This window comes from Apostichopus japonicus, chromosome 17, assembly GCF_037975245.1.
Source record: "Apostichopus japonicus isolate 1M-3 chromosome 17, ASM3797524v1, whole genome shotgun sequence".
NCBI classification, from domain to species: Eukaryota; Metazoa; Echinodermata; class Holothuroidea; order Aspidochirotida; family Stichopodidae; genus Apostichopus; species Apostichopus japonicus.
This window is the reverse complement of record NC_092577.1, coordinates 3,069,742-3,084,880: the sequence shown is the minus strand read 5'-3', so window position 1 is coordinate 3,084,880 and position 15,139 is coordinate 3,069,742. Positions and strand designations below refer to the sequence as shown.

At 37.2% G+C, this 15,139-nt stretch overlaps 1 protein-coding gene across 5 annotated transcripts in view; it reads left to right on the top strand.

Moving 5' to 3' along the window:
* Positions 1–15,139, top strand: part of LOC139954803 (diacylglycerol kinase theta-like) — a 99,325-nt gene that overhangs the window by 15,543 nt on the left and 68,643 nt on the right. For all 5 annotated transcript variants that reach the window (XM_071954750.1, XM_071954748.1, XM_071954749.1 and 2 more), the window contains exon 2: positions 2,911–3,136. In XM_071954750.1, coding sequence (XP_071810851.1) covers positions 2,941–3,136 — 196 coding nt within the window. In that variant the 5' untranslated portion in view covers positions 2,911–2,940. The remainder of the gene's footprint in view (positions 1–2,910; positions 3,137–15,139) is intronic.

Here is a 15,139-nt window from a genome sequence, read left to right as displayed (position 1 = left end):
TCGAAGGCTGTAACTATGTTCCGTTTTGCATCACGGTCATATAACTGCGTACGAAAGAATGGCTATATACCCTGGCAGAAGCCGAGCCGCGGTAATTAATCCTTCAAACCCGTCATCGGTATATATGATATAAACAGACTGACACGCAGTGAGATTGATTCCTAAGATACACACACGCATATACACGACGCTCATTAGCAGGGCTGCTTCAAGTCTCGGCTAGAACTACTCCTAACGCAGCTAGCTAGAGCGACATATGCTGCCAGGACGACAGCACTCACGAAATGCAGACATGCGGTAATTATTGTACACACAAGCACGCACACACACGCACGCTCCGTATGTACGTATATATGTGTGTATACATATAAATGTACACTAGCACACACCATACTCTTCATAGGGAGAGAAACTGCAGCCAAACCTTGTCGAGAGTTCCAATTCGATTCGTCTTGAAAAATTGATGCGTTTCTTCATCGAGGACTTGTTAATTCCTTGCGAGGTAGCCTCTATCCACAGGCTGCTTGCATGCAAAAAACTGAGACATAGATGAAAACTGTGGGGAGCTATTTTTAGATTGAAGTCGGCCGTTAAAGTATTCATTTTTTTGGGGGGTTATATGTTGCTCTTTTCTCGTGGCAATTATATGCACACGTTTGAGGAGAAAATGACAGTATTTTTTTTTTTTTAGTATTTTATTTTAGAGAGACGGCATTTTGCTCACTGCGAGCTTTGTTTAAATACGGATGCTGAAGTCATGTGTGGCCTGTTGCCCTAAAGTAGGAGGAGAATTTGTTCTTGGAATGATAGGTTATTTTTAATTAAATTTGACAATTAAATTAAATTTTTTATTCTCAAATTGAATCATGGAAACTTTGGATTCTAAATAAAAATTGACATGGATGTTTTGTGTTCTTATACGCTTGGTTTTCAGTTCTTTTATCTTCGGTAGATCAATTTTGGGGATGTGTTTTTTTGTTGTTGTCTTAAGAATTTTTTTCCTGTAAGGAGTATATATCATGGTAGAACTATAGATTTAGCAGTTTGTGTAAAAGCAGTCTGGTAGCTTTTATCATGGGGATAGAAATTTGTTTGTGGATAATAGTCTAATTGAGAGTTACAGAATTGTTGTGCAGTTGGTCATCAGTTTTGGGTGTTTTTATGTAACTTAAATGCACTGAGTATATATACTCAAAACATAATTGCCCCCCCCCCTCCAAAAAAAAAAACATAAATAAAATTGTTTCTTTGAATTTATCTTTACTTTATACCTGAAATTATGTACAGAAAAATACAGTATGATTCTTCTAGAATTCTAAAAAATTTCCATTTCAGTGATTCACCGCTGGAGAAGATCCTGCTAGAATAGGCTCAAAATTTCAGGTCCTCTAACTTTCATATTCCAAAATTTTGCCAATCTGCAGTTTTCAACCTGTTTTGATGTTTTCTTCATTATTGGAAATGAAGAGCTGTTCTGGACGATATAGTTTCAAACCACAATTCTATGAGATTTTTTTTTGTTATATCATACATGCATAATATGCAAATATAAAAAAATTGTAATTATACAAGCTTGTTGGAATTCTGTCAAACTTGTTTTTCTGGATTTCAAAGCATCTGGGTATGTGTGCAAGGTACCTGGTAGAGCAACCCACATGCTACAGTTTATTACTAGTGCAAAAGATATGTTAAAGGCAAACACTTATTTTCACAACCTAATGTGGCATAGGAAGCTTCTAGAAGTGTTTTGAGGATGGGGAAAGGAAGGAGGAGGAGCCCGGGAAGGAGGGATGTGGCTACTGAAGATGGGGTCCTTCTGTAGAGGGATCTTATTTTATGCCCAATACCTGTGGGAGGGAGGGGGGGAAGGAGATTTAAGCGTGCCTTTAGAGCTGTCATATAATCTTGTTAGGAAGGCTGCTATATGTCATCTGAAAAATATACGTACAATATATATGTACTATATGCTACATTTACAATATATACATTTTCCAAGATATACCTCAAGAACTACAACATACTGTACTGTGTTTAGTACGTACAAAAGTCAAATGTAATCATTTGATTGCCTGACACTCTTTTTGATGCTACAATTGGTGCAGAACGATCCAGCAATATGGTGGGGTTTTACCCCTATTTAGCACAGTGGAAAGGGAGGGAGGGGTGGAGGGGGGGGGTTGGAAGGTGTAGAAACAAAAGTTCACCACTCACTTTCACAAGTAAGATGACAGCTTTTCCCCTCTGGTTCCCTATCCCGGCCCTGTTCCAAACCCATGTATACAGTTGATTGAATATGTCTGAATATTACATCGCAAAAATACATGTGAACAGTGAACACGAAGAAGGTTGTACTATCAATCCATTAATGTCATATCGGATGTTGCAAATGTTGTAATAAGTTATGTACCTTTTCCATAACAAAAGCTTTACTTGTTAGACTAGGCTTATCATACTTTCACAGTCAATGTATATAGCCTAAGTGGTGTATTTTCCATACATGTCAGATTAATGGCTGAATCTTTTACATCTAAAGCTTGCTAATCTATGGGATGCCAAATGGATTACCAGATATGATAACGTTCTAAAAAATATGTCAGTATTCTAAAATTTGTTTGACCATATCTTGACTTTGTAACCTTTCTTGGGGGCAATATACTGATGATATTTAGAAATGCCCATTTTGGCAAGTTACAAGGTAAAAGCAAAGATATGTCCTTTTCATGTTGTGATTTGGTTCAATGAAAGTTTTGTTTTTTATGGGAAAATGGACAGATCTGAGATAATGAAATGACCGGTATAAATTTGTTCAATTTTGTAAAAGAAAGTAATCTTTGAAATTTAAATTAGACCTTTTATTACCTAAAAATTAGACCGGTATTGAATAAGTTTGTTTCTATTCATTCCATTCAGATATGCTTTGAAGACGTCATTTAAGAAAACATGTCAGACAACATGGCTGCTTATTCAACGGCCACGAGCCTCTTTGGGACCCTAGTCGATCTGGACCCTGCGAAAAAGAAGATAGAGATAGGGCCAGGACACAACCTTGTCAGAAAAACTTTCCACAAGCCTACGTTTTGTCATCACTGTACAGAAATGCTCTGGGGGTTGCTGAAACAGGGCTATTCGTGTGAAGGTAAGGTCAAAGGTCAATGACATTGTTATGGAAACCAACAGAGGGTGAAGAGCTATTTGAATTTTCTTATGAAACAAAGCCAATGAACCCTTGACATTGTCATTTTCTGAATTAAAGATATGCTTTGTTTTATGGAGGTTGGGACAGTGCCAAAAGCTGTTAACAAACTCAATTCATGTGGGACATGTCTGGTTATTTGTGAAAAGGACATCTCATCAGTTGTCGAAAATACCACAAAATTGAAAAGGAATGCGATCGTAAAATGGAAAGATCGGGTATATACGTGGTGTTCTCATTAACAATCTCTGAAATGCTAAGTACAGTATATCCTATGTCATGATTGGAGAGTGCTCGAAGTACATGCTCTCCAGATGGACGGCAACAAAACAAACCCCCCTCCCACTTGTCAAAGTGGTTGTACTAATTTGCACCCTATTGACATTCCCTCTGGTAACTAGTATGGAGCTGTTATAATGCAACAGCTCCCTGCCTTGTACTAAACAATTGTATGATACCATGATCATAGCATATTTAGCCCAGTAGACTGTACTAACGCTTTTTGACAGTTGTTTAAGCAAAAGCCAAATTGACCGCTTTAGTGTTCATTGTACTGCGGACACGCAAACTTCCACATTCACAAGAGTACACGTAAAGGTAAGAAGGAACCTTGCACTGATTTTGTTTGGTCATATTTCTGTGACTCATTTGAATGCTCGGGATTTGTCTAAGCAGTGTCAGTTCAAACATAAATGGGGTCACCCCGTCGGCTCAGGGAAACTCAATATTGACGGTTGTCTGACCACTGGCACTACACGATAGGCCAGCTGGAAGAATGGTTACTTAGTTACAGTAATAACTTATTCATCGTCGGCAGCATTGTCTTTTCCTAAGTTCAAAGACACATACATTAAGCACACATGTAATTCGCTGATACTCTCACCCAGAAAGATTGTGTAAAGGTAAATTAGGGTGGGGGGGGGAAGGTAAGGGAAGGGAAAAGGTGTGTTCTCATTGTTTCAAATGGTAAACCAAGTCTTATGTTTTCATGAATGCTGTATAGTAAGCCTATCATACAGTCTTCAGTGATATTGAATTGTGAAATTGCAGTAGAAAATTTATTACAATCTTTACGGTTAGTTAAGGTTACTCTGGAGGCTCGAAAACAAACCCCCAAGAACTTAAACTGTTTCCCTACCGATGTTTAAAAGCTACACACGCTTCTAAAATGTTGTGTGACCATTTTTGACTTTCTAACCTACAGTACGTTGTGGGACAATATACTGATGGTATGCAGAACTTGCCCGTTTGGCAAGTTAACGTTGTATGAAGCAAAGACTGGTCGTTTTCATGTTTGTTGTGATTTGGTTTGCAATTATATTTTTTGGTGTGAAAACAGACAGATCTGAAATAATGAGATGACCACTGTGTAAATTGTTCAATTGTGAAAAAGAGAGTAAACTTTGAAAGTTAAAAATAGACCTTTAAAAATAGACCTTTTATAAGCTAAAAAGCGGACCTCTATTGAATAAGTCTGTTTCTATTCATTCCAATCAGATATTACTTATTATTGTCTGGTGTCTAGCTTGTCTGTGTCTACCTTCAACAGATCTTGCTAACAATGCTTTGTACAATGTATTGTATCTTGTTAAATTACACTAAAATTCACAATGATTGTGTTCACAACCACATAACAGAGGAGTATAGAGTGTTGCATCTCCAGGAATAGTATTAAAATCACATTTTGTGGCGGGAGCTGTTTTGGATTTTAGAAAGTTTGTTTCTTATTAAGTTATAAAAAAAAACGTTAAATATACATGTACCAAGAATGGGTTAAAGGGTGTGAAGACTCGCGCAAAAGGAAACGTCTAATGCCGGTAATTTGACCTAGTTTCGAATGAGGTGTAACAGAATTGTTAAACACCACCCATCGGTCCCAGAAAATACACACACAGCTTGCTATCGTCGATAATTAGACACTAGTGTACAGTCAGTGCATACAGCTGCGGTCAATGCCCACAGCACAGTGTACAAACCATACAGCGATGGACATCTCAGGTCCAGCTTAAGATAACAATTAAGGTATCACGTTTCATCACTGTCTGCATTTTGTAACGACACAAACAAAACGTCACTTGCAAGCAACAGAAAGTTAACTTTTTCAGATGGCCACACGCGGTTTGGGGCGAGTTTTCAATGTCTTTAACGTATTATCTTTGCATCATTAGTGTACATAGCAGTTTCTCCAATTTTGTACATGTATGTGTATAGCATTTTGCACATTCACTGGTCACTCACTGGTATCCATGTGCATTAAAATCATGGTTTAGTATGTAGTGGTGGCAGGTCTGTGTGTCTGATACTGTTCCTGCTTTCATGTCAATCTGTGTGACCAGACCTAGTAATACTTAATCTTCTAAATGTATACATACAGAAGATAGTCAAGTGCAGTCCCCAACAGTAAATGAGTGCTTAAATATAAATGCATAAATTATTGCTTTGTTTCTTTTCTATAGTGCACGCATGTGTTTGTGTAAAGACCACCCAAGAGTTATGGGGTGGGAATAGGAAGGAAGTGATACTACAATATTGTGCCCAAACAGGTTCATAAATCTAAGCAATTAACCTTTTATTTTGACAATTGCAGGCGATTGTTCCTGTGTTTTAAAAATTGAAAGACTTGAATGGGTTTGTTTATTATATATGTATAGTCAGAGGAAGGAATTCATACTCAAAACAATACTTAAAGCATAAATTCTTTGATTTTTGTTTGTCTGCATTTTTATGTTTCTGAGATACAAAGGCAGCCATCATCGTCAGTCTTTGTGGTAGAGATAGCTGTCATAAAAATCTCCTCTTTCCTCCCCCCCCACTTCTCACTTCACCCCAGCCAGGAAAAGAACCCAACAACCATTATTGGTCTATTGTCATAAACAGCACCTCCCCCACATATCTCACCTTACCCCAGCTAGGAAGACACAAGCTGAACCCAATTGTCATTAATAAAGAAAAGAAAATGGTAGCACTTGTGTATGCCTCTACTGACCCCACTTCTAGTTTCAGTGCTCACTTTCCCTACCTTCCAAATTTGTAAATGATCAAATTTGTAAATTTCTGTAATGGTAGAAAGTTATACCAATTTATGGTTAAATGAAATAACGAATATATATATGTGAGTCCGCTTTAAATATTTTTCAGCATTGGATATGGTCAAGTTAATCTTGAGATTGTAAAAGAAAAAAGAAAAAATGAAGAGAAAAGCAAGAGAAAGAACCCAAAAATTATAAACATTTAAGCAGAAGAAAACTAGACATGTCATTACTAATTATTTTGATTTAAACTTAAAGAAATTGTTAAACAGAAATACATTATCAAACTACTGTATACATTGAAGGCAGATTAGAGATATTTTGGTTGCTCAGGTGGATTCCTTATTGATATTACATTTTGCGAGATCTACAGTACAGTCATTGTTAGAATGTATGCATCATCGAGCAAGTTTGTGCAGGTTCACTCTGTCCGCCCGTCCATCCGTCCATCTGTGGGTGTTCCCTCCCTTCTTCTCTTACTTTCGGGTGGCTTGTTAAGACTTAATCTCTGTTTTTTTCTTTCTTTTGTGGCTTTTTGTGTGTGTGTTTCTTAGTGTTTCCTAAGGCTGAATTTAAGTTGTACTTCAGGTATTTATAATTTAGCCCAGAGCATGCAAGGGTATAAAAAGTACCATGCCTGTCATCGAACCGAAATAAATGAACTTGATTAAAAAGGAAGATTCTGAAGGTGGGAGTTAGCCAGGTTGAAAAGTGGGCGGTGGACGGATATAACTGTGTGGGTGGGCTTGGTGGGAGGGGTGAAGAGGGGTGGTGTTTTATAACCTTCTGACTGAATATGTCAAGAAAGTGCAACACATCTGAGCCTAATAGTGAGTGATGCACTTTCTTGTCATCCATCAAATCTATAGTACTTAAGTACTTCTTTTTCTTTCCCCCTCCCCCTCCTCCTACCCCTGCCCTCCCCCTGCTATCCCACTCAGAAACCACTTGTGACTTTGTAAGATCACGTATGTTGTATTTAAACTGAGAGTTTGAAATGAAAGGAAAAATGAAGAAACATTAAGAAATGTTTGATAACATTTGAACTTTAATTTCATATGTACACAAACTCATTAGTTTGACTCATCAAGTCATAATTCTTTCAAATGATGAGGAGAAAGTTTTAAAATCTCTAATTTTCTTGAATCATATTGTTAAAAGTGTTTACGTAACAGTAACGTAAGTTTTTAGAACAGATTGGACTCCATTTAATAATATATTCAGTGTTTCGGCTTAGTTAGGATAATTTTGTAATGCTTAGTACCACTGTATACTGTAGTCTCACATCATGCTTTAAAGCACTGGTACTGACAGTATGAACAGTTCCTTACGATAAATCTGATTAATAGAAGCAGCATGTTCATTCTGTCATACTGTCAGTGGGATGTACAAGAGTTTAAAGGAGGGGGGGGGGGAAGGGGCAGCAAATTCTAAAATCTCTTGATTGATTTAGTTAGGGGCTAAACCTATGTGGTAAAAGCCAGAAGTAAATGAAGGATTTTATGAAGGCGGGTGTGTGGTCTCAGGGTTGTAGAAATCAGCTCCCATGTAGGGGGTTCTGAAAGAAGTCCACCCAGACAAAAATTAAAAATTTAGACAAGTTTAGGATGTGCTAATAAATACTTTTAAGTTTTTGGTGAGTTTGATAAGGTGGTCTTATTCTTTCGGCTGAATGTAGCCCCCTCTCCCGACTGACATTTGAAGGTGGGCAAGTAGAGGGAGGGGGTGGAAGGGGGCTTGGTCTAAGGGTTTACTGTGTGTACAAACAGAGATACATTCACTAAGGATTTACTGTATGTACATACGGTGATGCAGTCACTAAGGGTTTACTGTATGTACAAACAGTGTGTTGGAAAACCTGTTTATCTAGGTAATATTGTGCATATTTGGCTTGCCATAGGCGCATGCACTTTAACTCTTCTACTCAGATTGGATAAAGTTGTATTATTTGTTTATTCAAATTTTTTTTTATTCAAGTGTTCTGTTTTTCTCGTACTCGAATTCATCTACTTAAGATTCACGGAGTAGACAGAAATTTTTTTTGACACTTTTTTTCATCTACCAAAATATTGTTTATACCTGCATGTGGAATAGATTTAATCAAGAAGCAAAAACAAGCAGCTAATCTTGTCTCATTGATTTAAAGCAGCCCCTCTCCCTCCCACGCCCACTCCCCTCAGGACTTCACCCCTCCTATCTAACAGCCAGCTTTCTTTATTTATTATAACTAATACATTCATATTATTATAACTCCACTGAAACATAAAAATACATTTATTTTTTAAGTAAGAATATAAGTAACTTTTCTTTCCATTCTCCATCCTCCTGTTTTCTTTTCTCTTATTTTTTCTTCTTTTCTCATTCGAATGCATTCCAGTGCAATTGAATCTATAAACCAACAGGACCTGCCTAGTCACTACAACAGTGTGTACCATAGTGTACTGCAAATATAATCAGCCAGCTCCCTCACACTACATGCACTGTATTTTCAAATGAGCTTATATTCCGTCCATGTGGTCGTCGAGAAATTTGCCCCTCAAATCTTTCTTGTTGTTGTTAATATTCCAGTCTCCCCTCTCATATATATATTCTCCGACTAAACGCACTGTATCACACACGTACACACACACACACACGTACGCACACCGGTAACCAAAAGTCCGCACAGTATTGCATATATACAGTATATATATATACATACATGACATGTATGCAGGCTAGCTGCAATGGAAAGGCTAAAAATAACTCCGTAGATATTGCAAAGATGACATTCACAGTCGGCATATGTCGTACTAGCAGCAGTTGTAAGTCAACTCACGGCACAAGGCTCCTCAATATATATATATAACGCAGAGCATTACAGCACAGCATATATGATGTATGCATGCTGGCATTTTATGCAACAGTTGTCATACGGAACTTTTTTGGGATATATATTTACTGCATTTATGTCGTTTTGTGTAGATATACAGTATGCAATAAGAAAGACAGGGAAAAGGATCGCTCAAGTCACTATTTAGTATATATCAGGCTTTCTTAAAATTCTGGAGAAGAGGAATATGTTTTCTGGAGAGTGGAAATATATAATTAAAATATTTAACTAATATTCTGCAGTTAGGAGAGATTACATAAATTGATGGAGAATTAAGTTGTTACTACATTTCCTGCGTGTCATTGCATGGACACTTGACATACTTTGCACTTGAGTATGTTGGAAAAGGAGCGTTGAAGGATCAGAAATCAACCTTCATAGAAATTACAGTATCTCTTTATTACTTGAATATGAAAGTGATGGTTATATTTGGGAGGTACTAAAGATTAAAAAATTTAATTAGGAGGCTTCCTTTTCTTTTGTGTTGGTTTTTTTTAATCGTATGATGTCATGTTTATAATTGATCGTAAACAGGAGTCAACTGAATCGTTGAAAGAGACTGCCTCGTACAGAGATTTTCAGTTTCAACGTTGTTGTCGTCGTTTGCCCCAGTGATCTTTTACCTGCAAGTTCAGCTTCTGTCGTTTAGCGTCCGATCTTTCGTTGGAACATTGATTTTTGCTGACCGTGTCACATTTCTGACATAACATATTCATATCGCTATCATGACATATTTGAATTAATGAGTACTCTGCAAAAAAACATTTCTTCTGTGTAGTCTATATCCTGAAATCTGAATCTAGACCTATTGAGCTGTCCTTTTAATAGTATCTTAGCTTCCTGGAGGAACGTTGTTGTTGTTCAGTTCAATTTCTTTATTCCAGTATAAATTACACAGTTTATAAATAGGACACATACTAATGATACACAATAGACGTAAAATGTACAATCATGAAAGCATGAACAAAATAAGAAATAAGATGGAGGATTAGAAGGTTGAAAGATTAAAAGGATTATATATAACAGAGATTCTAAGAACCCATTTTGGATATAAATGGCTGCTCTGTAGGTCTTGTTGCTGGTATAATGTTTATTTATATGTAGCATTTACTTTGCATACAATCACAACATATTTAAAATGAATGTTTCAGGTTAATGTTTGATTAATTAACAGAAATTTTTCACAATAAGGAAAGAATGTATATATTCTTCCACTTTCATCTGTTTCCTGAGATCATCAGTACTGTACTTATTGGCGTCAAATTTTAGCAAACTAAAAGCTGCTAGAGAGGTTAATTTTCAACGGTACTTTCCTGGTGGTTCTGTACCTCCAAATTGACTTGGCTCCTCACTTACCGGTCTCCACACAAGCTCAGCACTCTGGTTCTACCGTGTCCAAACTGAACTGGTAACCTTTTATTACTGTGCACCCTATACAAGCAGACTCTAAGGCCAGTGATCTCCCTTCTCATTCTACCATCCAAAGTGTTCAAAACGTTGGTTTTGTGCTCGGATTTCATTTTGACCCAATTAGCTCGGGAACTGTTGTTGTGATCAGGACCTTGTTTTTTGTTTTCAGTTTTCAGAAGAAAGTCCTCATATTTAGTGCACAGCCCGATAGTATCCTTTTTGACTTGGGAAGGTGTTTCGGGTTCCTGGTTCCATTGGGGAGAGTTAAATTAGACAAAGTAACTGTTTTGTTGAGAAGGGGGGAAAAAAAGACTGAGTGCGGTATAGTAAAAAATGCTTGTTGAAATTGGAGTACGTATGAATGACCATTATTGGACATTTCTAGCATATTTCTAGCCAATACTGGTTGACCGGTAAAGGATCCTTTCATCTTAGATTGGATTTAGTTTATAGCTGAATATTTGAGAAATACTTGTACTCTTGTTGCTGACCGTTGCTAATTACACGGCTACATTTATTATTGACATTCATATTTACATTATTACTTTCACAATGCAACATGAATTTACAAAACAAGCACAAACACTTGAAAACGAACGCTAGATGGAAAATCAACGGAAAAATTGGTTACAAAAAGCAACCTGGGACAATTTTTGCCATGAATCTAATCTAAACTTTCCTGTAAGTTGAGTCTCTTTGTGCCCTTTAGCATCCTGTTCCTCTTGGAGGAACATAGTCACTGTTGGTGTAAAGTTACTTTTAATGGAACATTTCCATTGTATAGAATATCATTACATATTTGAAAGAGAATATCAAAACCAACAGAACATTTTGTTACAAAAATCAAAGATAATTGACTCTATGTAATTTGTAAAATTCCTGATAGTTGAGTCTCATACATGCGTTCTTTAGGATCACGTCCTCTTGAAGAAGGAACACTATAGTTGCTGGTGTATTGTTTCTATTGACTTTGACCCTTCCTGTACTCGTCTCCTATACATAGGCACTTTGATCTACCCTGACCTGAGCTCTGAGCTCCCAACGACCCTCTCAAAGGTCACTGCGCACCCTCCCCAAAAATCTACCATTTATCGCACATTTTTTGTGTGTGACAGGATTGCTTCTTTCGAATCATGCCTGGTTTTAGCATTCCTGTTGTGGATTTGTGAAGAGAAGGAAGTGTACTTCACCTAGTATGTTCTTCCGCAACAAACTAGTGTACTGCTAAAAGTATCTTTTTAAATGTTACATATTTTACATAGTTATATATCTGCGATCACAAGATATTTTGAAAACGAAATGAATGCGAAACCGACGGAAATTTTTTATCACCAAAGCAAATAATGTATCTTCTGTGTTGCATTATCTGTTTTCTGAAACCTGATTCTTTATGTCGTTTCAGTACTAGCTTGCTTTCTGTTTTTGCTGGTACTTATTCCTATCATATATGGATATGTATGTTACTTATTATATCATCACAACACAAGTAACATTTTAGTGCTGCACAGCATACAGTTGACAATGAATACTATGCAAAAACAAACTAAGAACTTACTTCGCTCCTCTCTTACCTGTCTCCCCACAACCTTAGCACTCTCGTTCTACCGTGTCTAAAATGAACTGGTAACCTTTTAACACTGTGCGCCCTCTATGACCGGACTTCTCTGGTCAATGCCCTCCCTTCTCATTCTACCATCCAGAGTGTCTAGACTTCCATTTTGTGTGGGATCAAAATTAAAAATTAAGGATACTTCAGTCAGTCTCATAGCCCTCAAACTTCCTTCTTTTAAGCAGCGCAATATCTCTACAGCATAATTTTAGGGGAGGTAGCACAGTAGGCTTTTAAATTTTTGGTCGAATGTAGGATTGAGAAAAAGTATCTTATCGGTTTGATGGTTGAGCTAGTTGATTGCCGGCAGTTATTGTAATCATAATTGTACTGTACGTCTTGTCAGGGACATAGGACTGCATGTCTCACTTTGACATCAAAGTTTAAACTTTAAGCAAGCTTTTATTTTTTCATTTGGTTTTAAAACAAGCAATATATCGATGCACTTTGCTATTAGATTCCAATCAAGATTATAGCTCGTACTAGCTGGACTAGAGAACTATTTTCTATTCACGTAATGAAGTAGATGTTAAAATTTTGAAGTTTTCCCTTTTTCAAGTGTGATAAAATGAAGAAAATGTTTGGGGTGACAGAATCTCTGAGAATCGAGTCAACTCCAACATATTCTATTTTACTTCGCTTCTCGCTTACCTGTCTCCCCACAACCTTAGCACTCTCATTCTACTGTGTGTAGAAATGAACTGGTAACCTTTTGACACCTGCGCCCTGTATGACGGACCCATCAGGTCAATGCCCTACCTTTTCATTCTACAACCCAAAGTGTATACATTGTTCGTTTTTTGTGTGGATTCTTCTTCGACGTAATTCAATCGGATAGGTTCCTTAGGATCTTTGTTTGCCATATACTGGAAACAGGAATATTATTACTATTTGATCGCAGCCCCGATAAAGTATCCTGGTTTGTATTTGTAAGGCTTGGTAATAAAGTTGTCCATCGGTGCCAAAAAAAACAACCCTGTTACAGATGCTAAACGTGGCTCACAAAATAACAGTGAAGAATTAAAGCATTAGAATGAACCTGTAGATCTTAGTTAATTCTTATGTTGTTCACCAAGTTGTTGTCTTTATATATAATCGGATGAATTAATGCAATTTTACTTCAAGATGGCATTTGGTAGGTTTTGGTTTGAAATCAGAAAATTCAAGGATTTTTTTTCAAGAGACCATAAAAACTTATACAATAACAACTTGGTGGGACACATAATACTCTTTGGAATGTTTTGTTTTATGAATAAAATAAGAAGTTCTGACAAAGTGCAGGTTCCCTGTACTCATTAACCCAACAAATTATGTACAGAGATTGAAGAAGAAGCAGGGAGGTGGGGACTAGGAGGTTGGGGGCGGAAGGGGGTGGGAGGGGGGCAGAAGGGGGTGGGAGGGGGCGGAAGGGGGTGGGAGGGGGGTTAGAGTTTAAGGCAAACTCATATGACAAGTCAGCACCGTACCCCTCCTGTCCATCCCACTTGGTTACAATGCTACTCTGTAATATCACCTTTCCTCTTGCAATGAGCACACTTTCTTGAAAAGTCCTGCAACATGTACAGTTTGACTAATTTACGAGACATTACATTGCATTTTAACTTCCATATATATAAATATCCATCTGGCATATTGAATTAGAAGTTATCATTTCATACAATCATTGTTGAATGTATGGGCTGTCGTCGAAGTTATAATCGAATTTACAAAACCAATTTGTCGGGTGAAGTACGGTGCCATCTGCATGTGGCATTTTGACTCGGCGTGATTTTTCGACATACAGTAATATTTTATTGCGTACATTACTCACGTTGCACCGAAACATTGGCTTTTTTCCCCCCTCGTAGCTTGTTGTGTACATGTCATGTACATTGAGTGTTGTGTATAATTGGAAACTGTTAAATAGAGAGTGGAAATTTTGGCTGACACCTTATTTTTTTGACTTTATCAAAGTAGACCATTGTCTTCTGACATTATAACTCGTCAAAGAATATATGCAAAAAGCATTCTTTGTTCATGATTCACATTTTTTATGCCAAAAAAACAAAACAATTCTGCTTGTGCTTATTTTGATGTGTCATATGTTTTATTTTCAATTTACCAGGATTGAGAAGCAAGAGAGATGTAGAAGGCGAGAAAGAGAGGAAAGAATAAAATAGGAAAACAAAAGAAGAAGAAAAATATTTATAGACTTGGCTTCTCTGTGATGATGGAACAGTGGCCATCTGTCCTGTCTTTTATATACTGACAGCCATGGTTCACTTGTGTTTCTTTCAGATCGACTATGGCAAGGATGCAAATAACATACAAGAATGTGTAGAGAACTTTTATATGAAGAAAAAATTATAGGATAATATAGCTGATGTGTAAAATGTTTGAAAAAGAAAATGGATATGCATTTTAAAAATTTGTAAAAAGAAAAGAAAGGAAAAAGCCTTTACTCGTGCACTGCTTAGAGCCTTGTACTCATACTTAGACCCTTGTAGTCATGGTTAAGAGCATTGTACTCGTAAGTAGAGCCTGTACTCGTGCTTAGAGCCTTGTACTATTTCTTAGAGCCAGTACTCGTGCTTAGAGCCTTGTACTCTTTCTTAGAGCCTGTACTCGTGCTTAGAGCCTTGTACTATTTCTTAGAGCCAGTACTCGTGCTTAGAGCCTTGTTATCATGCTTAGACCCTTGAAGTCATGCTTAGACCCTTGAAGTCATGCTTAGACCCTTGTAGTCATGGTTAAGAGCATTGTACTCGTACGTAGAGCCTTGTTTCCATACTTAGAGCCTCATACCCTTGCTTAGAGCCTTGTTATCATGCTTAGAGCCTGTACTCATGCTTAGAGCCTTGAACTCATTGTTAGAGCCTTGTACTCATGCTTGGAGCCTGGTATTCTAATGTAGAGCCTTGTACTCATACTCAGAGCCTTGAAATCTTGCTTAGAGCCTTGAACTCATACTTAGAGCCTTGTTCTCATACTTAGAGCCTTGTTCTCATACTTAGAGCCTGCTTCTCATACTTAGAGCCTTGTACTCA